The sequence below is a fragment of the Fopius arisanus genome, unplaced genomic scaffold, assembly GCF_000806365.1.
Source record: "Fopius arisanus strain USDA-PBARC FA_bdor unplaced genomic scaffold, ASM80636v1 scaffold00016, whole genome shotgun sequence".
Taxonomy (NCBI): Eukaryota; Metazoa; Arthropoda; class Insecta; order Hymenoptera; family Braconidae; genus Fopius; species Fopius arisanus.
In genome coordinates this window covers 333,318-360,166 of record NW_011887755.1, presented here as the reverse complement: position 1 = coordinate 360,166, position 26,849 = coordinate 333,318, and the positions used below count along the sequence as shown (strand labels likewise).

The following is a 26,849-nucleotide window of genomic DNA, read 5'->3' as shown; positions in this document are numbered from 1 at the left end:
TTCAACATATTGAATAATTTTTTCCATTGAAATTCCACAAGATGTGGTTTCCCCCTTCCGTACGTGCTACAGTCGGCTAAATTTCAGTTAAACAAATGAAAAACAAAAAGTATTCGTACAGCAGAAAATGAAATTCACCCCGTCGGCTTGATGGACACCCGAGCATTGCAATAAAAACTTGGTTAATAAAAAAAAAACACCCCAGCATTGCGTGTTGCGCCCTCCCTCTCTTGGGGTGCAATACTACGATGCCGCTGGGGTCACTCAAACCCCCAGAACTGAGCCTCTACTTTAGTCAATCCTCTTTGCCCCTGACTTCCGTTTTCATTTTCTCCTCCGAAACAAAAAATCTTATTGCGATCCTAATTTTTTTTCTGCACATCCTAATTAATTCACTGAGCAATTTATTATTAACAGTATTTCCTGATTTACGTGAATAATTGGGCGGTAAACATTTCACAGGAAATCAAATCGCCCGCCAAATACCAACCAATCATCTGTTAGAATTCATCCCGCCTTTGAAGTTGCAGTTGGTGTATAGATGGCGGAAAAAACATCCGGTAGTTGTCCAATGAGCAGTCAACTGCTTTTGTAAGGACCAAACAAATTCAAATAGACGAAGTCGTTACTGAGATCGACAACGCTGTCCTGTTGGGGAAACCGAGCATTCGCTGGAAGAGAGATTCTGACTTCGGTCGACAAAAAAACGTTGTCAGATATTCTGATTGCTCAGTGATTTGTGATAAATAAATTGGAGAAAACAAACAATTGACGATGGCGTTGAGGAATAGGACGGCGTTTACGGTGAGTTGGATAATCATTTTTTTAGAAAAATTCGGCGGTTGTCGTGAAACGAAAAAAAAAACGGTTGCTGGGGAGGCGAATGTGGGGATGGTGTAACCGTCAAGGCGTTTAAATGCCCTGGCTTCTTTAAAGCCCATCCTATCCAATACAATAAATCCCATCTGTAATTGGATGTTTCATTTATTTTTTTTTATTCATCATCATTGAAAATAATTTGACGACAATCCAAGTGAATTTATGAGATTTCGAGTTTTTCGTTTTCTATCGGTTTTTTCATTCCTGGAAGGGAAACGTATCGCTTGGGGGAGCGTCACCAGCGATTTTATTCTTTTTCGAAAAAAGAGAAAATGCTCTCTTCTCTCTCGAAGAGCTAAATTTCCCGACAATGCTGGGGGATTTTCTACCTGAAGCTGAAGGACGTCCTCTGTTTATCATTTATTTATTTCCCCTCATGTTTACCTCGATCTTATTGATTCTGCGTGAGTCCCTTGAGTATAAATAAGAAAATATTCCAAGGGAAAACTTTACTAAAGGTGAAAAATAAAATCCAAATTGGTAGATAATCTTAAAGCGCCTGAAGGGGTCAAAAATGTTTTTAAAAACATTATTTTTCACCCCCTTACCCCGTCCGGGGGCTGATCTACGACTTTTGTGAGAAGAAAGTGACTTTTCTGCAGAACAATTTTTTTTTCATTGACCAATCGTTGATTCCACGTGTCTTCACCTCGTAGACTATATAAACGCCTCAGAGACTGGGGGAATGCGAGAAAAAATCTTCTTAATTTTTTAAATAAAAAAAAACTCTCAAATATGTTGGGAGATATAGAATTAATTGGCGGGTAAAATAATTCCAGAACACTGTGAACCAAGAGAACACAAAGAACGTTAAATCTGCGATAAATGCAGTCTCGGGACAAACGAGGCGTGCCGCCCTCGGAGAAATTGGTAACAGAGTTAACACTGTTCGTGGTACATCGAATCTGCTGCCTAAGGCACAGAAGAAGCCAGTGGTCAAGCAAGGGCCAAGTATGAAAAATGATAAACTAGTTGAGAAACCACCAGCACAAGTTGTCAAGCCAGTGCTTAAAAAAGAGATTGAAACGCCAATTGAGGTGAAACAGCTCGAGCAAAAATTATCATTGCACGATGAAATACCCAAGATGAAAATTGATGCATTCTCAGCTGATCTCTTGCACATCGAGGACATTGACGAGGCAGACAAGGGAAATCCAATTCTAGTCACTGCCTATAGTAATGATATTTATAAGTATTTGATGGAACTCGAGAGGAATTTCCCGGTACAGGCGGGATATTTGGCTGGGCAAGAGGTCACACCGAAAATGCGAAGTGTTCTTATTGATTGGCTCGTTGAGGTACATCAGCAATTCCATTTACTTCAGGAAACGCTATATCTCACTGTTGCTGTGATCGACAGATTTTTACAAGTGAGAACGATCTCTTTCTCTTATTGTACCACTATTTTACTTTCTTTTTTATTCAAATAATTTCAAATAATTCTCTTCCAGTCTTTCAAGTCAATCAATCGAAGACGGCTCCAGCTCGTGGGAGTAGCTGCAATGTTTATATCGTGCAAATACGAAGAAATGTTCGCCCCTGACATCGCTGACTTTGTATACATTACGGATAATGCCTACACAAAGACTGAAATATTACAAATGGAAATGTTGATTGTCAAAACACTGGATTATTCCTTTGGACGACCACTACCTCTGCATTTTTTGAGACGATACAGCAAAGCTGGACGTGTAAATATACAATAGTTTATTCCAAAATTCGGTTATCAATTGATCCATCTTGATAATATCTTGATAATATCTCCATTGTCTATTATTTTCCAATTTAGGCCCTTCCAGTCCACCATACAATGGCCAAGTACTTCTTAGAGCAAAGCCTGGTGCATTACGAGATGTGCCATTATCCGCCAAGTCTCATTGCAGCAGCTGCGCTGTATCTTGCTTTCTTGTGAGTGTTATTATTTTTTTAGTAGCATAAGAAAAGTGAATAATTATCGTTATCATTTACTTTTATTTAGTGTCATTGGAAATGACGATGAGAGTGACAAAGTCATCTGGAGCAGTACTTTGGCCTACTACAGTACGTACACAAAGGAGAATGTATTGCCAGTTGTTCGTTCAGTTGCAACGATCATAGTTAATGCAGATAAAAGCAAATATCAGGCTGTGAGGAAGAAGTACTTCAGCAATAAGCACATGAAAATCAGTCTACGTCCAGAGCTCAAATCCCCCAACCTCCAACTCCTCGCTTATTCTCAATGAGCTTGGAGTGACTTCAAATGTCTGTAATATAGGGGAAATTTGCTTTTCAACTTGAAAATGATAAAACATTTTATCTAGGCTATTGAGGTTGGAAGTATTCTGTTTGTTCAATGTCTATCGCTAGCCTTCGCCGACTAGCAACTCTTTATTCCGAGACCAGAGCTATGAAAGGCTGTTTGATAAATTAAAAAGATCTTTTTTTTTATATGAACGACATTTGACAAACAATTTGCTAGTGAAACTTTTCTTGTTCTATTGGATGCTATTTTTCATACGATAAAGATTACTTAAGGATAAGAATGCAGACAATCTGTTGATTCGAAAAATTGTAGAAAGACATTTTCGACAGTCAAATGATTTTTTATTATTGTCATTTTAGTGCCTCGGCAAATTCAAGTATATAGCATCCATTTTTTAGAGATATACATTATATTTTAATGATCCCCTATTTCAGAATACATATAACACTATACACTGCCACTGTTTTTTTTTTATAGGACTTAGTGTCAATACTTGTCTGTTTTCGTCTTTGATACACGATATTCAACCCAGAACTGACATTACGGTGAACAATTCTTTCTTGTCGATGACTCTAAACACTGCAGATGCATTAAAGTGCCTCTCTAATATTTTTGTATCCAACTTTTGACACTTCAATTAGTAACTCCACCGGTGTAAGATAATTACTCGGCTATTGAATTAAATCAGACGCGAATACTGCATGATCATTTTATAATATATCTCTTATATTTAAGCGTTTTATTGATTGAATAATTATAGGCATAAGAAACTAATAAAATTGGCACGATGTCTGAGATACCAGCAAGGAAATGCATTTGTAAATACAATCACACTTTTGTAAACTGCACTTTAGACAATTCTTGTTAATTAAAAAAAAAAGGAATATTAATATAAGTTCAAACTTTCGGCAAAAACTTGGAAGAGAAAACTATTGTAATATATCACCAAGAAACGAAAGTAAAAACTGTTCTAGCGCCGGCCGATAAAAAAAAATTCCGAGAGTTAATATAAATGCCACACGGAGAAAAAAACATCTTAGCGGATAAATTAAATATTCAAACCATACTTTACATGTAAATAAAAAAGTGCGAGGATATGCGAAGAGTTTTTGGATTAAAAAAAAATCACTATGTAAGTCTAAAAAAGTGCATTTATTAGCCATAATAATTTGTATCTACAATTTGGGTGTACGTTTAATTGTTGAAAATATGTCTAGTTTCCAATTGACCGAAGACACTTCAGGTGCATACGTGAATTTGGATTCAAGTAGTTTCCGGGGGTTCATCTTCCTGTGTCCATTCACTCGATTCTCTTCTTCTTCACTCTCTCGTCTCAGCCAGATCTCGTCGATATTCTTCTCGATAATTTCAATCATATCAATGAGTGCATTCTGCAATTTTTCAGCTGTCTCGTCGAGATACAAACTGAGTAAAGCTCGATTGACATTTACAACTTCTTTTCTCTGAGAATAGGCAGTAGAAATAATAGTGTGTAGTGCGCGAACAAGTGCCAGATCTTCATAAACACTCCCCTCTTTTATGCTGAGTACTTTTTTCTCTTGCTTTCTCCTATTTTTACTCGATCTGTAACTCCTTCCGGAGCTCCTCGAGCTCCCAGAGCTGAGGCTGGTGTTGGATCCCGCAAGACTGCTGGTCTCGCTCAATAGATCACTGACCTCTCCACCCGCACCATCATCTTCTTCAGCGAGGGCCTCTTCGGCCTCCCTCTTAGCTATTTCGCTCCTCACAATGAGCAGTCTCTTCTTATACTTTAAAAACTCTCCCCTATTCTCCGATATTTTGGACAGTAGCCATGCAGCGTGCTCCTCCACCCCAGGCTTCACCTCCGTCTCGATTAAATCCAATCTGCCATAGGTATGCGCTATTCTTGATGCCTCTCTCCATTCTTTACCCTGACACATCAGGGACACAGCATCTTCCTCAGATTTGAGATACGCCAATGATATTTCTGCAGCATCACAAAATCGTCGGTCCTCAACCATCTGACGCACAAGAATTTTATACAATTTATTCATTTCCCCAGGATTCAAATCCATCTCAGTAGAGGCTATAATGGCATCCTGCCAACTACCCGATATTTTATAACACTCAAAGGCCCGCTCCAGATTCCCACTGCGATGGTACATCACTGCAGCTTCACGATATTTTTTATTTCTCAAGAAGTATTCACCGGCTATCCCCGTGACTTTCCTGTACTCGTAAGTTTCCCTCGGGAATATTTTAACAGCTTTTACGAAAAGTGTGTGATTAACTATGAGATCAATACATTCGTCGAATTTATCCAGGCGATAGGCTATATGCTCCAGGGCTGCTTCGTATCTCTTGAGATCTTTATTAATCTTGAATTTACGGTAATGCTCCTCAAGTTGAGCCAGATTGTTGAGGTATGGTATGTATTCCTTGGGATCCTTCTGGGACTTTGACGCCACGAATTTAGCAAGATCAAGGTCGTACATTCCCAGGGCTATGTCGTAGAGAACATTGACATCAACGAGATACAGAAGGTACTTTAGAGCCTCGTCTGCTGATTGTTGACGACCTTCTTTCGTTCCCTCTTTTGATTTGAACTCTTTAATTTTCTGGAGAGCTGCCTCTAATCCAGATACTTGCTTGTTTTTAACTAGGCACGTAAGAATTGGCTGCACTAGATTTCGTTTATCTGCTTTCTTCTCCATGATCTGTCGAAGATGCTGATAGATTCGCTCGACCTTGCGACCGTCAGGCTTTTCAAATTCATCCCTTCTCACTGCATTTTCCTCTTTCGTGTAGCAGCTTCTGTAAATGGTATCAGTAACATCCTCCTCGACCAATTCGGAGATAAAGTAATTCAACCAGCAGGGATTTTTTATGTCATCAATGAACTTCTCAGCGGTCGACATAAACACTCGAGGGTTGTGGTCGTGGATCAAGTTCAAATTAATTCGCTGTTTTCTCATTATATCGAAGACTGTGAAGTAGTTGAGGGAGACCAGATGGGTTTTGATTATGTGGAGAGACATGGAACGTGGCTGAATAGTCTCAAGATTACCTCTGGGCATCTGGAGAATGGCTTTATCATCCTTACGTAAAGCATTCACTAGACTTCCACCTCGTTCCATTCTTCTTATGCTCAATCCTTGAAAATACAATGTTGAGATGAAATCAATTATTTTTCAAGAGAAATCCACTTTCACTGTCAATATTAAATGATGAATATTTAAATTACCTGTGTTCTCATCAAAATCAGTCCCCCATGATTTAATTGATAGCGTCGATGTGGAAAATTTGGAAAAACCAAGCTCATCCATCTTGACCGTTACCAGTGCGTGCTGCAGAGTTGTTAGCAGAAGAAATTCCGAATGAATGCAAATACTAGTAATGTTATTAGCAACTTCTGCGCCGTCGAGGAAGAGACGGTTTCTGCTACCAAGTGTGACGAGCACTTGTCGCATGCCGATCCTAACGACCTCGACGTGATCACACGGTTCTGGTAAAAATATTTCAGTTGGTGTGAGACCCTCTCCGTGGGTGTATTGCAACACACTACTATCCACGATCAGATACGCTTGGTTTAGATCGGTGGTCGGGGCAATATGATGTATAGAACCGTCCATCATCAAGGCTTCACTGTTGACAAACAAACGAGCCGTTCAACAGACTCAATTAAGAAGACACTTGCAGTGCAAATTTTATTTCGATTAATCGAGTCGAATAAGAAAGTGCATAGATGTCTCGAGAGATACGAGGGCATTTATCGAGTCACCAAATTATTGACGAATTTACTGCGGTTCTGAAAACTCAAAATAGATGATTTTGGGTTACCTGACAACAAGTCTTCCAGTTTCTCTCTCTACGTTTAGATTCTCCACCTCCACAACGCAAAGATAACTTCGCCCTTCAACAGATGCAGAGCATAATATCAAATCGTTTCTCATCCATACGAAATGATGCATTGTGTACCCCAGTCTCTCGTCCACCACCTTTGGGACTTTCCACTCCAAGTCAAAGGTCTTAAAATGTTTATAGCTTAGGGGCCCTTCCTAAAAATTATGAGGATGAGAAAATTGGCATGGAATCATGATTATGAGCAAATAAAATGCAATACTAACATCTTGATGGAGATACAGTGCCAATTGATTATTCTTCACATTTACGAATAAGCAATTGGAATCAAGCCAGTGGTGAGTATCTTTGAGACAAAGTGGTGCGAAGAAGAAACCATTGGATGTTCCATTAATTTGCACTGAGTGATGTGACATGGGGGGTGGCATGATGCCCACTTTGAAGGCAGTCAGGAGAACTCTGTCACCGTCAACAACACCCACGACAGCTTTATCGTCGTCAGATTGTCCACGAGTGCGATCGATTGACCATCTGAATGCGTAAATCATAAAGTTGTCCCTGGTCAGGATGATCAGACGTTTCTTAGCACGGGGAATTGTGCTCCAGGTAAAAAATACCAGAGGGTTCTCCTCTTTAAAGGGAATTGTTTGTTTCAGGTACCAGTGGTAATTATTCTCTGTCCACAGCTGGAGGAATGTCTCCTTCTGATGGTACTTCTGACACCAGATGGTTAAAATCTCTGAATCTGGTGACCAGATGATCTTTTTCACATGGGTTTCATTTGGTAGAAATGGAAGAGAGAACTCTCGGTGCTTCAGTCCATTTTTCTCGAAGAGTGCTGTGACGTGCTTGTTCGGGAGTCTTTGGGTGGAGGCGAGCAGATTGCCAGATGGCTTCCAGGAAAGGTTCTCTTCCAAGCCACTCGTCAACTCACTCGTCCACTGGAGGACGCCCTCACGGTTGAAGACTTTGAAGTGCCTAGCATCGTCCGATTTATTCAGAAATGTGACGGCAAATAGGGTGCCATCACCTCGCCATGTTACTGAGCACGTACCAGTATCATTCTCAGTTTTACCTATTATCACTGGTTTTGCTTTTGCTGCTGCTTTACCCTCGGTACCGTGGAATTGTGTCTCTTTAGCACCCCATCCAGCTGTTATGAATTGTCTCTCTCCGAATTGGTCAGTGTGCAAATTTACCTAGTGCATATTAAATTGCATATTAAAAAATTTGCTGAAATAGAAAACATTGCACTGGCAATGCCATAAATTGTCACCTTTATTTATACTCTAAAATATTCATTTAGCTCCTTCAATCAAAAAGCCCAGAATAAACATGCAAGCAATTTAAACTAGATTAAAATCTATTTTTGCGGTTTTTCAGACTGTTTCACCTTGGATAACACTTGGAGATTGGACATCATAGTAATGACATTGTCAATCCCAGTAATCAAGACGAGTATTTCCTGGTCGGGACTCAATTTAATGCATTTTATTCCCTCTTCGATATTCGCAACGATTTCCTGATTGAACGGCCACTTTGGTATGACTTTGACCAATTCTCCAGATGAATAGGCACAGTACAGCAGTCCATTGTCACTCCAGTGCTCCACTCCAACCGGTGTCCTTGATGCACTTGGAATATCAATGCCCTTTTCAATGGCAATTTCAATGTCCTCTTTGCAACTAATAAAAAAGAGGCGATTTCCCTCCAAAATAAAGAGAGTGTCACTGTCAGGATCATTGTTGCAGACGAATTGTTTATCGAGTGCTTCCTGGAGCTCTGGACATCCTGCCTCTGCCTCCCTCAACCCTCTGATGCTGTGATACAGAACAGCCAGATTCCTCATTTCTCAATTTTTTTAATGCAATAATTAAAATAATGAATTTTTCATGAATTTTTTAATGGAAAACGGAAGTGACAAGTGTTTTGTGATTCAAAACATTCCTACAATAGGTTATAAACACGTGGTTACTTCAAAAAACTTCAGTCGGTGCCTAAGGAGTTCGACTTATCGACGGAATTAGTCAAATCGACGGGAGAGACGTGAATTTTTGTCCACTAGCTGTCAGAGGGGAGTTGTGATCACTTTCACATACATCTCCAATACCTGCAGTCTTTAGTTCCTTTTGATCAGTCTAGTCCAAACAATGGCGGCCTCGGAAAACGAGCAAATTTCAGTTGATATGAGCGATGACAAAGAACCTCAGTAAGTCTGTGAATAATTTTTATTTCACACTATTTCTTTCTAAAATATCACAACTCTTATTTCTGTATTTTATCCGTACGTTTTACTGAAACTTGTGGGTGCAATCGAGAATTAACCTTTTTGGTTCTGTCATTATCGTGTATTTCATTACTTTAGGTTCGAACAAGTTACATACAATTGGGTGGATATTACTCAGGAATTCTTCGATGCCATAACAGGTCAGTAGGGCACCATATTAATTGCAAGTTATAAGTGTTTGAATTCAGTGGCTGAAGGACAATGGGACAATTTTTACAAAGTCATTCAGTTATTGTTTTCATTATGTAAAGCTCATGATTCGATGTTATTTTTTATTTCCTAGATCTTGAGCTTGGAGAGCTTCTTCATGATGAGTTATTCGGCCTCTTCGAGGCAATGTCTGCGATCGAGATGATGGATCCAAAAATGGACGCTGGAATGCTGTGCAATCGTGGGAGTAATAAGCCCTATACGTTTGAACAGGCTGTTGAGTCTGGATCAATTCGTCTTGATAATTTGACTCCATCAGAAGTCATTGGTATCATTGATTCAACTTACGCTTGCATTGTGTCGTGGCTGGAGGGTCACAGTCTGGCCCAAACTGTCTTCACTAATCTCTACTTGCATCAACCAGGACAAATTGTTGATAAACCACTGAAGACATTCTGTTATGCTGTTTATAAAATTATAGAAGTTATTAAAGATGCCATCAATAGAGCTATGGTTTTCGAGGAGGAAGATTTCCAGAGTGTTACTTACGGGTATAAGCTCCAGCAGGACATTACTGAGCAAAAAACAGTATCAATGCTGAAAGAGGTTGAAGAGGAGCTCCATAGAAAAAGTAGAATAAAGCCTGTCAATGAAGAGACTGAAAGAGAGGTAATGAAGCAATTTGTTTCTTTTTATTTCTGAATTTTTATTTTAATGATTCAATTGGTTTACAGTATAACGATGGCCTCGCCTTGTACGCCCGAATTAGATTCACAAAAATGTTCTACCAGACACTGTCACTGATGGGAAAGAAGGAAAATCTCGCGCAAAATCTCATCGAATGTCAACGCCTCCTATCCAATTGCTCAGAGATGATTCAAGTGATGTTAAGGACAGTAAATAGAGGTGAGAAATTCGATGAGATGTCGAATCACCCCACAATGATGGGTTTCGACCCCATGGTCAATCAGAGACTGCTTCCCCCCACATTTCCTCGTTACACGAAGATAAAACCGAGAATAGAGGCTTTGGAGTACATAGACGAATTATTGAATAGATTGAAGACAGTAACGAAGATAACAAGTTGCAATGGCTTCCACAGTTCTCTGGATTTTTTCCTAGAATTTTCCAGAACGAGTCCGTGTATTCTGTCCAGATCAATGCTGCAAATTGTATATTTACCCGGTGGAAACAGAGTTTTCGGGGTTAATACATTCATGGATTTTCTGAAGGACGCTGCAAGAAATTTCTCAGCTCCACCAGCTCTGTTAGCTAGAAGTACTCTCCTGCAGAATCACCAAGCTAGAGAATGTGTTGAGTTATTTTTCTATCACTGCACCTCGTTATTCGGCAGTTTATTGCAACTGAGTGGGCACAATAGGGCGAGACAGAGGGATAAGCTGGCACATTTGCTCGAGGATTTTGCAACTCTCCATGACGAGGCAGATCGTGTTGATCGACACTTGAATACATTATCCCTGAAAAATGACTCTTCACGCTCTCATTTAGCATGCTTTGGTACATGGATTTTTTATCATACCCTGAGAGTTATGGTGATGTATCTGCTGAGCGGATTTGAATTGGAATTATACTCGGTTCATGAGTATCATTATATTTACTGGTACCTTTATCAGTTTCTCTATGGTTGGCTAGTGTCTGCATTGACTCGAGCCGATTCATTCCTCATGGAGCAAGACATTCATAGTGAGATGCACAAAGGGAGGGGTGGCAAGAAGAGTGCTAAGAGCAAAAAGAAAAAACTGCCACCAAGGCCTTACAGTTTGGAAATACTGATGTATCAGGTGTTGCAGAATCTTTGTGGGGGATATTTTAAGGCTCTAGTGGGATTCAGAATGGATGGAAAGATTCCCTTTCCAGAGACACAATTTGACTCGGAGAGGGTTAGGTATGAGCACAGGCTGTTGCCTTTTTCCTCGTTACTCATTCCTCCAGCTGCTGGCTATCAAAAGTTCCTGGAGCTCACTGACTCTCATGTCGATAGGAAAAACGTAGGTTTTATCATTATTACACTTCTTCTAACCACTAGAGTTACTCTATTGATTTTACTTTTTTTTTCTTGTTCAATAGGAGGCTGTTACTAGTGAAATGCAATATTCCTCTGCATGCAGACACTTCCATCGTGCTAAAAACATGCTGGACTGTGCACAAACTCTATGTCAAGACAGGAATCCCACCACAGCTAATGAGGTAATTAATACTATTATTGTTCGCAATTTGCAAAACCTTCAATTCCCTCAAATATTAATGAATATTTTCTGTTTCATGCGCAGATTGTCGATCTTCTAAAAGTAACTAAAACGAATTTTATCGTTGTGAAACTGCTGGCTGATGGTCACAAGAGAGACTCAAAAGAGCCCCCAGTCTTCGATTTTTCATGTCATCAACATTTTCCAATAATTAAACTTGTATGAAATTAGTTCAGGTGACCCACTGACTCCCCATTCATTTTAGCTTCAGTAGTTATGGTATATTACATTGAAATCAAATCTAGTAATTTATTTTTTATGAATTGTGAATGAAATGATTGCGAGCGAGTACGCGAGAGAGATTGGCTCACTAGCATCTCAGTCCATTACCACATTTGTTCTGTGTAAAAATCAATTCTTCGATTTCATAATTTTTTAAAAACTTAGCGAGTCGTGTTGAGCGCGAACCAAAAGATGCAACGCTAAATCCAAAAAAAGAAAAGAAAAGAAAATTAAACTCTAATGTGAAATAGAAATATAGAATCATATAAATAATGTAAATCGATACTACAGATGAAATTATAAACATATTCAGAAACTGCCTTCAACTCTCTCGAGTGAAGAAGAAATAAATCGAAATTGTCAACGAGCAATATTGCCTTTTAGTTTTATGATCCTTCAAATCCCCCCCTCCTACGCCCGAGAGTTGTTCAATTATTTTTCCAATTACAAAACTAAAAGAATAACGAGTGACGTAATGATATTCTTCGTTCGTCATATAACCTTTGCCTCGATAAGGCATTAATCCGTATCAATCCTTGAGAAAAATGTCTCTGACTGTGAAAGTGAGTGATCGAAGAATGGCAAAGCCTTACTTGGGTGGCTGGAGACACCGAATCACTGGAGTGATCTATTTGAATGCAGCTTGTCAAACGGGTCCACCAAGCAGAAGCAATTTTGAAAGTCTTCGTAGTCGTAGTGTGCAGTGTATTGACACTAGGTATGCGACAGCCCAGTCAAACACGGATGTATCAACGCAGATGTGGAGGTGATGATTATCTTGTTTCATATCTCATGCCCCTGAGCAAATATCTCGGTATCAAATGCCTCGGTTACGTTGCAATTATATTTATTCAGGCCAGACTGCTACGTACCCTGTCTGCACGACAGATATATCGTAGCGAGACCGTACGAAAGCTACGAGAACATGATGCGGAGAATCGATTACGATGGAAAAGCTAGAATCATCCAAAAGTGTTATCGAGGCTGGAAGATGTTGAAGAATATCAAAGAATGTACCGAGGAATATCGAAGAATAGTGGGTAACTGCAAAAAATTTGAGGAAGAAAAGGATGAACTTCACAGGTACATTACCTCGCGAACTAAACTCATCAACTGGAGTAAAACGTTTTGACTGATTTGGTGAATAGAAAAAGACATCGGATTGAAATTCTCCGTCAACTTTACCCAAAAAATCGTTCAGACTTTGATAAAATCTACAGTCTTATCGAGGGGTGGAAAAATTCACAGCTGAATTTTATAAAAATAAACTATTTCCAAGCCTCTCTAAAAGCTGAGCACTCGCGAGTACTGGAGAGAACTGTGGAGATGCTGAAGTCTGTTGAGAAGCAAAGAAAGTCAATTCTTGAAAGGCATCGGGAAGAGAAGTTGTGTAACTTTCTCAACTTCCACTGCAAGCCGGTTAAATGGACCGGATACAAAGGAAAGCCGATAGAGATGATCACACTCAGGACGCAAAAGGCACGGGAATATAAATTTTTTTATGATAATTTATGCAGGAGTGATATTACTCTGGAAGAAAGAATGGAAATCTTGATTTCATTGAATTGCTCACTGGAATCGCACAAATGTGCAGCCTCTCGTTCTCTGAGAGATCTGATCAAGCAGGAGATTTCATTGGCATCGCGAAATATCAAGGAGCTCCTCCTTGACAATCTCAAAAAACGAATTTCCCGTAAATATCTACACTAAAATGTTTTTCATTCCGCCCTTCGTATGCGATTACTGTTTTTTTATTTTCCTTCTCCCAGTATCTTTTCTATGCTTCATCCGGAATTGTCACTTCTGCTGTGTCGACGATGAGCAACTGAGGGACTTGGAGCTCTCAGAGCCAAAAGTAGCTGAAAAAATTCTCTGCCGAAGTTGCATGAGATTACTCCCCTGTACTCGTTTTATGGCTCATGTCAGAATGAAAAAATTATCTTGCTGCGTTGGTACGTTATATTTTCTTATTTCCATCTCCAGAACAAACTCTTCAGTAACAATAGAAGTCATAAATCCCTATAAACGGCAAATTTTTTCAACACTCGGGGCCATTGAAGGCTAGACATTGAATATTTTAAAAATTATGGAGCCGCTTTTATATCCGCAGGTTGCCACTGGCTTCGACAGCATAGTGTTGAAAAAGTCGACTATGATCCATACACATATCTTTTGAATGGCATTCGGGCGGATGAGCATCGTAGAAATTGCTTCTCAATGCTTCTTTACGTTATTCAAGAGCCAGGAATTTATCACCTCGTGTGCAACATCTGGCATGGTCGATCGATAGTCAGTGAGGTCGACGACATATTTCGACTACGACTAGTTCGTTTTAATGTTCACAAAGAGTGGGCACCTTGGAATTGCATTCTACTGACGGAGGAGGAGAGCGAGGCGCATTATTTCATCGATAATTTGTCAACTGTCTATTCGAAAATTCTTCTCGATCGTGTCAATCTAGCCCACGAAATAGCAAAAACTCATTTTGAAGACCTGACTAAATTTGAGCAACAATTTCGCATGTCTGAGCGCTTTCGAAATATCCAGGATTCGATCATATTCTGATAACTCGGAAAATGAAAAATATAAGAGGGATGGGGATATGACTGACTATATGAAACTCTCTCAAATCCCTTTCGACTCTAAGGTGCACTTTATGTCAGACAAATCCGCTTTTCTTACGTATATTCCGAACGCCTCATGAGGATCAAATGTTCTGGTTCGAAGAGAGCTTTCATGCATAAAACGATCGACCAAACGGTGTAGTTACTACTGGCAACCCCATAAAATCCATCTCCCCTTCAGCTACGTTCTTGAGACAATTCCCTTTCTCCAGAAATCAGATTGAGTCACTCCCCTTCAGACTTTTGTTAGCCTTGTGTATTGAGTAATTACAGTGATTGAACGGTGCAACTAAATTCTCTGAAGTAAAAGTCTCATTTTATTACGCACACTGAGTCAATTTAAAAAAATTCAAAAGAAAAAGTACCATTCCAGCCACGAATGTAGAAAAAAAGGGGAAAAAACCGGTGAAATCGGCGCAATACATTTGACCAATGGTGCAACACAAGTATATGCTAGAGCAGAAAGTCTTTCATGTGACAGCCATTCATGAAGAAACTCCACCAAAATAACGATTTATTAAAGGGAATAGGACAATGATATTCCAGTTTCCCAGAAGGTAGTGAGAGACGTACCTTGACTTATCTATTAACTCAGTCTCCTTCTACATAAAATCTTCACGTGAGTTCCAACATTTCCAACTCTAGTAATGCACGAATTGTGGAGAGTAAAAGTTATTCCGCATAGTGCCTGTTATAAGTTCTCTCTTATGCACTTGATGCTTTTCACTCGGGAGTTTCTCAAATAAACCACCCTCATAATTATACGGAGCTATGGACTTTTCCTCTCTTGAATTCAACTGACGTTATATCGTAGATGTACTCCTCGCGTGAATGTAAATCAGTAACGCATGAGGCAATTCTCCAGTGTGTGAATTTTTTCGCTCCCTCTTTTGCCGAATGAATGGGATTTTATGACGAGAGTCTTTCCATTTTTGCCTGTGATTAACAGATATCTACAGACTATCTACATACTCCCATTGAGTGCATGATTCACCTCTCATTTGACAATTTTAATAATTAATTATAATTAAAGAGGATGGAAACTGGGACACGTGCACAGTATGTCTTAGAGTTTAAAATCATTTTCCACATCAATGTCACACCCTCGATCCCCATTTAGAGATATTCTCCGATCCATTTGTATCGATATAGAAAAAATATCCATTGAGAATGTATTTTTGTTTGAATCGGTGCAATGAAATATTCATGATGAATTGAAACGTGTCGAATCAATAACGTGTAATGTATACCAGAATAGTGGATGTACGTGCTTGACGTTGGTTTGCATAATAAGCCCGTAATTTAATTCAGTGTTTTAGTCACTTATTTATGAGAAAAAAAGTATCAAAATACTAATGAATAATGGATTGTACAGTGGATGAATAATTAACCCCTCAATTACGTAATTATAAAAACAAACGAAAAAGTAATTTTTCTTTTTGAATAAAGTTGCATGTGGGAATGACATGTTAAATTCGTAGGCGCACTTTCTACAGAAATTACCTGTTCCAGGTGGAATAATCAATCTTGTATAGTCCATTCCGTGTTATAGAAGTGTTATTCCCTGTGGAAGACATAGTTTGAGATTGAAGTGGAATTTCTCGACGCATTCAATCCACCGGGTCCATTCCATTCCATTCACAACATCAAAATTTTGAGTTGCACCTCAAGTGCATTCTAGAGTGTAATAATTTATTGTTAAAGAATTTAAAAAAAGCATCTATTGACTGACAGAAATGACTTCTGCTGGATAATTCCAATCGAAGAGATGCGCGGATATGTTTGTTATTTGGGAAATGCGAATATCTGGAGAGGCATTCATTGATATTGATTTTCTCCATCTGGTTTACCAACTGCATTGGCAAAGCGAGCAGATTTTCTATACCTTTTGCATTCTTCAGTGTTCGTTGATGCATATGAGCTGGGATTAAGCATCTATCATGGTTTACGAGGATTGTTATTATTCAATGGAATATTCTACTATGGCGATGATAATATTTTAGAGGGACTAGATGTATGATGCATGCGGCTTGAATTATCGGCGTTGAACTTTCAATTGAGCTGTTGCGCTGGTGAAATAGTGGTTTAATGAGCGTTACCATATCTGTCTCATTAGTAATATAGAGAAAATTGTGTTGGGCAGTTGAGATATTGTTAATAGAATGATTGAGCATTGATCGTGGAGCTAATGGTTTTGTGATAAATAGGCCAGCGCAGTGTTTAACGGGTAAGCTGATTTAAGGGTAAGACGATTTATGACATGACCTGCCATTCAATTTCATGTCCTCTAGTCTGTGGTATAAATTGGCGAGTTTGGTAAATGGTATTGAAACGGAAAATGTAATTTTCAGATGATAAAATATGATAACGGTAATGGAGATTGAAGATGGTGTGGATAAAGAATTTGTGGGTGGATGGAGGAACGTTGTTACGGGGAAGGAGTATCATGATCGTGCTGCTCAGACAAGCTTGTGGTATCAGGTCGATTGTGATGAGAAGCCCGTTGTCGTTATCACGTCGGCGTGCAAGTATACAACGGTATCTCGTGACACGGCTATCCAGACGTATTTTTGGCCGGACTCGGGGGACAAGTTACTGACACCATCCTCAGCATCCAGATCTCGTCTCACCAACGACGAGTTACGACTCAAGGCGAAGGAATTATTTCTCACGAGGAAATTCTCACGGTGCTATTTCATTTTCTCCTGGTGTTTAACGATTGCATTAAAAAATTTATCAACCGGGGGCTGATTGATTGCAGATTGGAGGAGGAGTGCGCCATTAAAATACAAAAGTTCTTCAGGTAATCGTAAAGGTGGATTTTTCAAATGGGACATGGGTAATCAAAGAGATTGTTGTTTTTTTCTCTTTTATTGAAGAGCTTGCCGAACGAAAAGTGAAATTTCGTCATTGGCTCGGTTTGCTGTGCAAACTCGTACTCATCCACCAGTACCTGAGGAAGTGGTTCGCCTACCCGAGGGTAATAAGTTCGAAATCGTAGAGCATCGTGCACCGAGGACCCGCTCAGACTTTGAGATGCTACAAAATGTCCTAGACCACTGGCGTATTCTGGAGAATGAACGTGTCGATCGGACGCTATTTGATAGTTCCAAAATGGCTGCCAAGACGATGATTCTCCTCCGGGAAATTGAGCTCCTTCGGTCAATGGAACGGGCCAAAATGCAAGTGCGCGATGAGAGGCGAGAGCGATGTAATCTCGACTACCTGGAGATATTGGCGAGACCCGAAATATGGAAGTAAGGGAATGCACGTGAAAAAGTGATGCGCCATCCTACTTTTTTTCATATATGTATTTTTTTCCTTTTCCTTCTTCTTTATGCTGGAGAACCCGAGATGGAAAAACTCTGGAAGTGGAGACACTGAGGGTTGCACGAGCACGAGAGTGCAGAGACATGTACCGTGCATTGACTAAGGAGAAGGGTGACCGCATTTCTATACTCTCCACTCTGAAAAAGTACATTCTTGGTCACACTTGCCAGAGTTCTAGGGATCTCCAGTATCTCATCATGCAGGAGTTGGATTTTTCTGCGAAAAAATTTGATCCTCGAGTGATGGACCAGTTGAGGAGGCGTGTTAAATTGGCCTTCTACAAATTTATATTGAATTGTTGTGAGCCGAGGGAGGCGAAGATTACGTCTGAGGATGTCAAAAAATATTGCGTCAGGTGAGAGAATAAATTCCATTTGCTATTATCAAATACGAGACGATTGTACACATTACAATAATTGTAAATATTGTAAATATTGTCATAGATGTGGGAAATTGTTGCCTTTCACACTTTTCACTGAGGATAATCAAAAAGCATTAGCCACTTGTGACAATTGCACAATCATTAGACCCAGCAAGGATCCAGCAATCCTGTACGAGCCCTATGAACAAATGCTGAAGGACCTCCGTAAATCAGAATCACAAATGGGCTCTAAAAATGGTCTTGCTTTTAAAGTTGGTCCACGTGTATTGCATCATCTCGTTAATTCCATCTGGCATGGGAAGTCTGGTATTTCAGAATTTGATGATTTATTTCAATTACGCTTACTACGATTTCAATCAGATCTCGATTGGACTCCCTGGAATTCGATTCTCCTCACCAAGAGAGAGGCCGCCATTCATCAAGCCATGACGAATCCTTGGGAACTGTACGATACCAGTCTTGTGCAGAGATTTGTCTTGAGAAATTTACAGGCTAAATTGTCTTTTGATTCTCTATCAAAAGTCCAGTGATGGAGAGTCCTGTAGTGATGATACAAAAAGCCTCGCGGGCTATTGAAACTGTTCTCAAACGAGTGTCAATTTGGAGCGCGTATTTTTCAACTGCTGCCAAATATCAATGTCAACTAGACGGTAAACAATAGATTGATATCCGGTAGTTTGACTCCAGTTGAAATTTCAAAAATATTCCGAATCTCCCGCGAAGACAATTGGTCTTCAATTCATCAATTTCATTTTTCCAGGCAGATTAAAATCTCTATCACTGATGACGTTCCAAATAAATATAAATAATATTTCAATTACACTAACGTTGGATTGTTTTTTTTGAATATCACGATTTATCAGTTGTAGTAAATCATTGTACCTCGTGAGTTTGAAAAAAAATGGCAGTGGAGATGATGGTCCAGATGATCGAAGTACAAGAGCAACTAATTTACGTAATTGTAACGATACGTTTGGAGTACCTTGCCACAAGGTATGACCTTTGGATTCTTGTCCAAACGCAAAAGGTAGAAATAGCCTTGCAGCTATTTCTGTGTTCACCAAGGTGGAGAATAGGTAAGTGAAGGGATACCACTGAACAGAAGCTCCTCAAAGTGAGAAGATATCTTGCCCCCGTCCACCGGAAATTGGAGCAGTCACGTCAGAGCACCGAATTTGCCGCAGGTAGTAGACTGTGGACCAATCAGATGGCAAGCCACAGCCATCCGACATATCCGATTGCACGGTGGCCTCTAAGGTCCCCCAATGCCCAGACCAATAAAAATCCAAGGATAAAAAACAAAACAAGTGGAAAAATATTGGTCTCGTCACTCCAGAAGAAAATAAAAAGTAATTCCCCAAACTATCCAATTGTAGTACAACGTAACTGCTATGTAGGTGTAAAGTCTCTTCAAATCGAGTCTAAGAAAGTTGGGGTTGAAACTAGACTCAAGCAAACCCTGTAACGAGATAAGTTGTTAGACGATACTGGGGAGGCGTTTGGGTTGTATATGTAGTGAAATAGTCGGTTTTTGGAACTCACAACCTCAGCTGGCGGAAAATTCAAGTCCATTTAATCAAATATTTCTCGTATTACTCCGAACACGCCCTAAATACCCGACTCAACTTAATTTGTGATTTCCGGTTGGAAGAATCCGGAAAAAGTCTTTCCGAGAATATCCGAATGGTCAAGGCTTGATTGCGAATTAATTGCTAGAGTCACCGGGATTCTGCGAACCGTAGAGGTAAACCGCTGCTAACTTTACCCAAAACTTTTTAATCCCCTCACCCGTATGTTTATCTCCATTAAACGGTTGTGAAAACAGTTTGATTATTTTCGGTTCGGTACTTTGAGCTTTGATAAAACAATGAAATGAAAATTCAATGAAAATAAAAACGAGAGAAATAGGGAAGTAGGGAAGTGAATGGGGCCAGAAGTCTATTTGCCATTTCTGGTAGATTTGAAAAGGGATGAAAAACATTTTTTTTTTTAACAAAATGATGTTGAAAAAAAAGTAATGCACTCGTTTGGGAGACAACAGCACGCAGCAGCCATAAATACTGACGCACTCGCCACGGGACAATCCGTAACGTAGCGATAAATTACGTCGTGGCCACATTATGCCGTCGCTGCGGTCATTTATGGCCAGTGCCCAGGCTGCCAGGATTTTTTTTAAGCAGCCCAGCCGCACATACTCTTTCCCTCCCACCCCCTACTTCACCTTTTCCTGTTTGTCGTTGTGAAATAACTCCGTTTATGGATCAACTAGAGTAAAAAAAAAAATTAATAAATTACAGCAACAACAATTTATGGGACAGTCTGTCTCTACCATTTGCCATTCCACTCTGTCCGTGTAATTATCCCCATTTTGAAGGTCTTCACCCTTTGGTAATGGAGGTAATGCATACATTGCTGGTGATTCACCCCGAGCAAGGAAACATGTCGGAAAATGAGCTTCCGAAAAAGATGCATGTTAATCGAGTGATGAAGAAGATACGTTACCATTGAAGAAGCAAATTACTCACGTACAACGGATTTGCGGAGATTCCCTCTGGGCATTAGTCGCAATGAAGATGCCCTAATTGCGATTTTCCAGTTTGGTTGAATTCACCGTGCACCATCCAAAAGTCCAAAACTTTGGATTTTAGAGGTGGAAACTGAGGAGACGAAGATATCTCAGATTTCGCAAGGAAGCTTTGGTGCGCAAATGCTGCTTACTGAAAAGAGAATGGACGGAGATGCCTTGTAAACCGATTATCCCGCGTGACTCGTCGTACGAGGGTGCATAACGAATTCCCAGTGGTTGGTTGGGTCTAGTCCCCAGACCCTGAAGCTTCCACGAGAATAATAATAAAGATGCCACTGAACGACATGACGAGCACCAGACGCTCACGGAAAACTATAATAAAGGATAAAATGAAGAATAGCTGGTGATTAAAGCCCCTCAGCCATCCTCAGGACTATTCCAGCCCCGGAACAGTCCTGATCCTCAACTTTATCAAATAGCATACAAAACAGTCAGTTCATTACATAATTCTACCAAGACTATTTATCTATATTCCCTCAAATTTCATCCTGACGACGCCTTTCGTTATTTTCTCATTATTCCCTATTTCTACCATTCAGAATTCCTTTAGTACTATGAAATACGTAACAACATCCCTGAACCCCTAAAAAATTCGGAGTATCCAGCGTACTCTATCTAATAACGAAAACATTTTTGGCTTTTTCTCTCATAACTTGTCTCGAGTTTCAAGTAGAGATAAAACAATATAAAAGCCAATAGCCAGAGATGTTAAAGTTATAGGGACTGTGAAAACTCGTTATAATACGATTTATCTAGTTTTGAAAAGATAAACTTGGAGGTGACAGCGATATAGATAGAAATATATCAATGTCCGTGAAGACGGTATCGCTTTAAATGCAAATGGCCCAACACAACCTCTCTGGGTCTTTTCTGCTTTGTACAACAGCTTTCTCCCTTTGGCCTATCGTCAGTAAATACCGTAATATACACGCCGCAGTGTAATTCTCATTTACCAAAACGCACACATGCACATGGATAATTTAAACTCAAATGAAATTGCATTATCCAAGAGAATTGTACAGCACGGAGGATTTTCACACGTTGGCACAAAGGATCCATGGCACTCGCTGATTTGCATAGTTACATCGGTTGTTGTCCAGTGGAAACAGCTTAAAACCCTGGAAAACTGTCACCGAAATGGCAAATTTCAAATAATCAAGCCGAGTGAAATAAATTGGTCCTTGCGATTAAACACGGAGTTGATTTTTTGTTCTAGTTATCAACCAAAGACCTATTATATTTCCATAATATTCGAATTCTGGATTTTGTCACGCAACTGAAACCCTACGATAAGCCACTGTGAAATTCTACTCCCATATGGGCGACTCCCTCGAATCAAATTCATTTCCTCATTCCTTTTTTTCTCATTCCTTCTTCCATCTGCGTAAACCTACTCCAGTTGTTGTTTTTCAGTTACTATATTTTTGCTGTTCTGGAAAATATTTTTTATTTTGTAGTTATGTCGTGGTGAGTAAAGCTGACTGTGGTAAATTCAATGGGTGGATTTTATTGGGGTCTGAACAATGAAAAAACATGTTTTATTTGTATATTTCTTATGAATGCGCCTGTTGTTCCTTGATTTTTTGGTAATGTCATCTGGACAGTTGGAGAACATCCTAGTGTATGTAGCCTGTTGCAACAAGCGAGATGGATAGATAGAACCGATGGTCAATACACGTGCGTGTCGGACGACATAAATTTTCGTTGACAAGTACGGGCTGCAATTAGGGCTTGCACCGAAATTGGCATTACTAATTATACCCCGTGTTAGCCAGGCCTCACAGACAGGCCTTTTGGATAGCAAATGGCGAAGGTGGATAATTGATCGGAATTTAAAACTAATCACTACTGATACAACAAATTGGAAATCGCTCAATGATCACTGGATTCACCGATTGATTCAGTTGTTACTGATGAATGGAAACCGGAGGCCGTGATTTATTTTTCTCTCAATCTCTGATTTCGTTGAATTGTTCACTACATTTGCCCGCAATTGTGGGATTGATTGCATAACTCGATCAACTGTGTGGATATGTTCAACTCGAGACCGAATTGCCAGTTCATTTCTAGAACAATAAACGGGGTATAGACTCCATCTGTAAAACGACTGGCTCTGGCACTAGAAACCTCCGAGCATTTGTCTGATAGCAACATTTCTATGGATAACATTTTCCTATCGTCTCTCCATCGCAGTACTTCAACTCGCTCCTTCAGTGAAATGATGTGCCATTTCAACCCTCGCATCAAATCACATGAAACTTCGTCACCCAGGAAACTTTAATACTTTTTATCGTTCATTGTAAAAACTGCTATGGAAAATTCATGTCTCCCCTGATTGCATCGCTAACGACAAATTACTGATTAATTCTATTAAATATTTTTATAACCACTTTATCCGAGAGATCAATTCTCCATCGATTCGATTGATTAATGTTATAATTACCGAAGACAGCCAATCTGGTTTCTCTTTCAAGTGGTTCAATGAAGAGCTGAGATAAAACGTAATTTCAACGGTTGAAATTCCTCGAGCTCAGTATGATTCACCGGATTACGTGAGAAAAATCCGATGAGTATGGAAATTGCATCGCGGGGTAACGCATTGTGCTCATGAAGCGGATTAAAAAGTAAAGAAGGTGGGAAAATGGGAGTTGAGTGTAAAAAAATGAGGGGAAATGGGGAGAAGTGGGTGGAGGTCTTCACATCCAGAGGAAAAGAGTTGAAAAGTACAAGGGGCGTTCGGTTGTTGGTGGCAGGGGGTTATAATCACTCGAAATGCTTTTCTGTGTTCTCACCAACTTAGCTTTCAGTACAGCCCAGGTTTTTGCATTTACCGCGCCTCTTTTTCTCTTTTTTTTTCAACCCGCTCATTTACGTTCTCATCCCAGCATCTTTTTCCCTGTTCAAGAGCTCTTCAGAGAGCAGTTTTGAAAATCGTCGGGGATAAAGTTTACCAAAGTACCTCAGAAATATTTTCAGTCATTATTTTTTTACAAAAACATAATTCCACTAATTATTCTGTAATTCACTATTTTACATTGATAACAGACAAATTATTGTTGCTCTGAAAATAGCTTGAGTAAAAGTTGTTCCTTTTTTTTTCCTCAATTTTTAGTCTATTTTTCATTGTTATTTGTCTGCCTCAGTGTTTATTCATCGGTAAATTGTGTTGTGGTTTAACGAGTGCTGAATACGCTATTAACATAATTAAATTGGCGAGGGAAACAATTAGCGGACGGTAATCAAGGCGGCTGATCCGTACTTACCATTTCTACTTTGGATCCCCGGTGTTTTTTTACTCTCTCTCTCTACAGCCGGGCGCTCTTGAAACGCTTTATTTTAATTTGCTTGTTGGTGTGAACCGGAAGTAGGAGACGAGGGGTAATTCAGCACATTGTGAAAGTGGCTGGATTCTCGACGATGTGTGAGGTGCACATGGGCTTTCCAAGGGTAGGAAAATGACCTCATTTCTCTGCAGGGGAGTTCCTGAGGAATGTGGCTTAATGCAGCCCCTCCAGGCCCAAACTGCCGAAATTCTTTGTTTTCTTTTCCTGAGGAACGGGCATTTCGAACTATGCAAATATCCCCGGACCTCAGGGTCCTCGAACAATTCGATATTGATCCTCCATATTCATTCGAATCAACCAATACTGCATACTAAAAAATAATCATTGATTCACATTTCAGATACACGAAATAATTATTAATAAAGCATCAAAGAATCAACTAAAATAGGTTTATTCATTTGAGGGGTGGAATGAGGATTATTTCAGCCCTTATTTCACCCTATCGTAAACAATTTCGTAATTTCGCTACATCATCTACTCATGACAGGTTCCCTAGCCCTCGCGGAAATAATATAATACACCTGAATTGATGTAAATGTCGGATATCAATGGCGGACAGGTATGTCCAGTGTGAAAATAATTTCCTCTTGTTTACTCGTGTACCAATCAGTTACTCATTATCCAACATTTCCGCAGCCGACATTACCGCCTCGGAAAATTAATTAAGATGAAACTGTATTTCTATACTGGAGCTAGCCAAATCGATTTACCAGTTACAAAGCCACTGCATTGTTCAGGTTTATTATTCTATGCGGTTTATCCTGGTGAGAGCAATTTTGGTAGTACATCCGACGGAGTCATAAATTCAACGTTGTCGCTGAATAAAAATTTGTCGGGCATTCAAATCGCACATTGCGTCCAAATCCAGGTTAAACGCTGTCGCTGTGTAAAACTAAATAAATGTCACCGAATCCCTTGTCATTTACCCATATATTGCGGCGTGATAAATTTACGTATATTTGTATTTTTTCTCCCCCGCGTGTCAATGGAAATATTGTTAACCCGCGCAATTTCATTGGAATGCGATTTTAAATTGCAATGCGACAGAAATTAAATGAATACATCTCGTCTCTACGAAATGAGGCTTGTAACACCAATGATTGATTTACAAATTTTTTTTATTGTTTTAAAGTAGAACAAAAATACGGAGACCTGTTAAAAATCATGGTCGTGATGAAATTGAAATTTTTGTCGAGATATATTTGACATGAGAGCGAAATACAATGTGGGTCGATGTGAATCGAGAGATGGATCAAAAGAAAAAGGCAACACGTGGTCCGACAGTTTGGGTTATCATGTGGATGTTGAAAATTCATCGGTCCCAGTATGTCAAATATGTGAAGCAATTTTATAGGTTTATCCTCCAACTTTATTGCTAATATAGTATATATGGAGCGTGAGTTATATCGCAGATTTCCCAGGAGTTTACGTCGGCAAGTAGTAGACACCCGTCGAAACTGAGTAACACAAATGACGTTTTGTTATGACACTATAAAACTAGTACCCTGAAATGCATGGCTCATTTCCTCCGTCCAATTGTTAATGGCCATTACTCTTTCAAAGAGAAAAAAAAACTGGACACCAACAGCTGTGGCAATTTTAAATGTCAGCAACGAATTATTGCTTCCTGGATTGAATCGATGGAATCTATGCACCTGAACGTCTACTTGTCTTTTCTATTATTCAGAAAAAACATAACAAGATGAATATCACCTACCGAAATCCCACAGTCATCACAATTCCATGAACAATTCACGACTATTCATATGTCAAATACAATCTTTTCATTTGTTATGCTTTTTCTTTGTCAGCCTTGACAATATTTTTCCAGTAATATGAGGTGTACAAGTGGTGGAGTGCGCTTTGCAGTTGACACGAGAGATCTCGTGCGTGAGATAGTAATGTTGTGGGCCCTGGAATAAACCAGGAAATGAGCATTTGCGGAAGGGAAATGTTCATGATTTTTTCAGGTATTTTCTGCATGTGCAATGTCCTTGCCCTTCAATTCTCAAGGGAATGGTCAATCGTTATTTTGTGAGAACAGTTGTTTACTTCCAGGATGGCTAGAGAATAGAGCACACCGTGGAGGTAAAGTTCATGGAAAGTACAGGGATAAAAACTGGAAGACACTGGAGATATGGAACTTCTCACCGATGGGCAGAGCCTAGGAAACGGAGACACTCTTGTCGCGTTGAAAGATTATTTTGGGCTTTTGGAAGCTGTTGGAAAGAATACCTTGATAATTCAACTATAGTTGGATATAAATACGTCAGTGAACCCTCCAGGCCTTGGATAGAAAGGTACACTCATTTTTTTATTATCGTTCTGCTGTGAACTTATGGATTAATGTTGCATTTTAATCCAGGCTTTTTTGGATTTTTATTCACGCAACGACTACTTGCACTCTCGTATTTATGATGATCGGCCTATGGCAGCATTATATATGTACACCGGTTGTAGCTGTTGTGGACTCGGATAATTATCCATCTGATAAGCTCGATTTTCCCGGTAAACTATTATTGAACTCTTATTCAAGTTTATCTTGAATTCATACTCCAAATTTTATTTTATCCAAGGAATAGCGATTTGTAGTATCAACAGAATGAGTCAGAAGGCTGTTAAGAATTTGGCCATAAAAATGTGAGTGATTCATTAAAATATTCACGTAATATTTCATCAAGATATTTATTTC

At 39.5% G+C, this 26,849-nt stretch overlaps 5 protein-coding genes across 5 annotated transcripts in view; 4 read left to right on the top strand and 1 right to left on the bottom strand.

Annotated features, from left to right (window-relative positions):
- Positions 1–600: 600 nt before the first annotated feature.
- CycB (Cyclin B) lies at positions 601–3,969 on the top strand. Its single transcript, XM_011300044.1, has 5 exons — positions 601–804; positions 1,659–2,249; positions 2,331–2,570; positions 2,669–2,787; positions 2,858–3,969. The coding sequence occupies exons 1-5, from the start codon at positions 775–777 to the stop codon at positions 3,099–3,101; spliced, it is 1,224 nt and encodes a 407-aa protein (XP_011298346.1). The 5' UTR covers positions 601–774; the 3' UTR covers positions 3,102–3,969.
- Positions 3,970–4,265: 296 nt separating this feature from the next.
- Positions 4,266–8,993, bottom strand: Elp1 (elongator complex protein 1). Its single transcript, XM_011300042.1, has 5 exons — positions 8,358–8,993; positions 7,231–8,163; positions 6,944–7,161; positions 6,348–6,748; positions 4,266–6,257 (listed from the first exon to the last, which is right to left on the bottom strand). The coding sequence occupies exons 1-5, from the start codon at positions 8,811–8,813 to the stop codon at positions 4,297–4,299; spliced, it is 3,969 nt and encodes a 1,322-aa protein (XP_011298344.1). The 5' UTR covers positions 8,814–8,993; the 3' UTR covers positions 4,266–4,296.
- A 42-nt stretch (positions 8,994–9,035) lies between these two features.
- Naa35 (N-alpha-acetyltransferase 35) lies at positions 9,036–12,275 on the top strand. Its single transcript, XM_011300041.1, has 6 exons — positions 9,036–9,173; positions 9,330–9,391; positions 9,535–10,070; positions 10,136–11,410; positions 11,490–11,609; positions 11,693–12,275. Exons 1-6 carry the CDS (start codon positions 9,115–9,117, stop codon positions 11,831–11,833), a joined length of 2,193 nt encoding a protein of 730 aa, XP_011298343.1. The 5' UTR covers positions 9,036–9,114; the 3' UTR covers positions 11,834–12,275.
- Positions 12,276–12,323: 48 nt separating this feature from the next.
- LOC105263824 (IQ and ubiquitin-like domain-containing protein) lies at positions 12,324–14,455 on the top strand. The gene is made up of 5 exons (XM_011300290.1): positions 12,324–12,656; positions 12,746–12,973; positions 13,039–13,583; positions 13,660–13,842; positions 14,001–14,455. Exons 1-5 carry the CDS (start codon positions 12,436–12,438, stop codon positions 14,453–14,455), a joined length of 1,632 nt encoding a protein of 543 aa, XP_011298592.1. The 5' UTR covers positions 12,324–12,435.
- Positions 14,456–19,127: 4,672 nt separating this feature from the next.
- Positions 19,128–26,849, top strand: part of LOC105263822 (uncharacterized) — a 10,606-nt gene continuing 2,884 nt past the window's right edge. Inside the window, exon 1 of the mRNA XM_011300288.1 lies at positions 19,128–19,302. Coding sequence (XP_011298590.1) covers positions 19,128–19,302 — 175 coding nt within the window. The remainder of the gene's footprint in view (positions 19,303–26,849) is intronic.

Excerpts from the sequence above, each read along its gene's own strand:
- LOC105263824 (XM_011300290.1), top strand. The coding sequence starts at position 12,436 with ATGTCTCTGACTGTGAAAGTGAGTGATCGAAGAATGGCAAAGCCTTAC. Across the intron at positions 13,584-13,659 it reads TCTCAAAAAACGAATTTCCC|TATCTTTTCTATGCTTCATC; the intron begins GTAAATATCTAC and ends TCCTTCTCCCAG. Across the intron at positions 13,843-14,000 it reads AAAATTATCTTGCTGCGTTG|GTTGCCACTGGCTTCGACAG; the intron begins GTACGTTATATT and ends TTATATCCGCAG.
- CycB (XM_011300044.1), top strand. The coding sequence starts at position 775 with ATGGCGTTGAGGAATAGGACGGCGTTTACG. Across the intron at positions 2,571-2,668 it reads GATACAGCAAAGCTGGACGT|GCCCTTCCAGTCCACCATAC; the intron begins GTAAATATACAA and ends TTTCCAATTTAG. Across the intron at positions 2,788-2,857 it reads GCGCTGTATCTTGCTTTCTT|TGTCATTGGAAATGACGATG; the intron begins GTGAGTGTTATT and ends ACTTTTATTTAG.
- Elp1 (XM_011300042.1), bottom strand. The coding sequence starts at position 8,813 with ATGAGGAATCTGGCTGTTCTGTATCACAGCATCAGAGGGTTGAGGGAG. Across the intron at positions 8,164-8,357 it reads ATCTCCAAGTGTTATCCAAG|GTAAATTTGCACACTGACCA; the intron begins GTGAAACAGTCT and ends AATATGCACTAG. Across the intron at positions 6,258-6,347 it reads TGATTTTGATGAGAACACAG|GATTGAGCATAAGAAGAATG; the intron begins GTAATTTAAATA and ends TGTATTTTCAAG.
- Naa35 (XM_011300041.1), top strand. The coding sequence starts at position 9,115 with ATGGCGGCCTCGGAAAACGAGCAAATTTCAGTTGATATGAGCGATGAC. Across the intron at positions 9,392-9,534 it reads ATTCTTCGATGCCATAACAG|ATCTTGAGCTTGGAGAGCTT; the intron begins GTCAGTAGGGCA and ends TTTATTTCCTAG. Across the intron at positions 11,411-11,489 it reads CTCATGTCGATAGGAAAAAC|GAGGCTGTTACTAGTGAAAT; the intron begins GTAGGTTTTATC and ends CTTGTTCAATAG.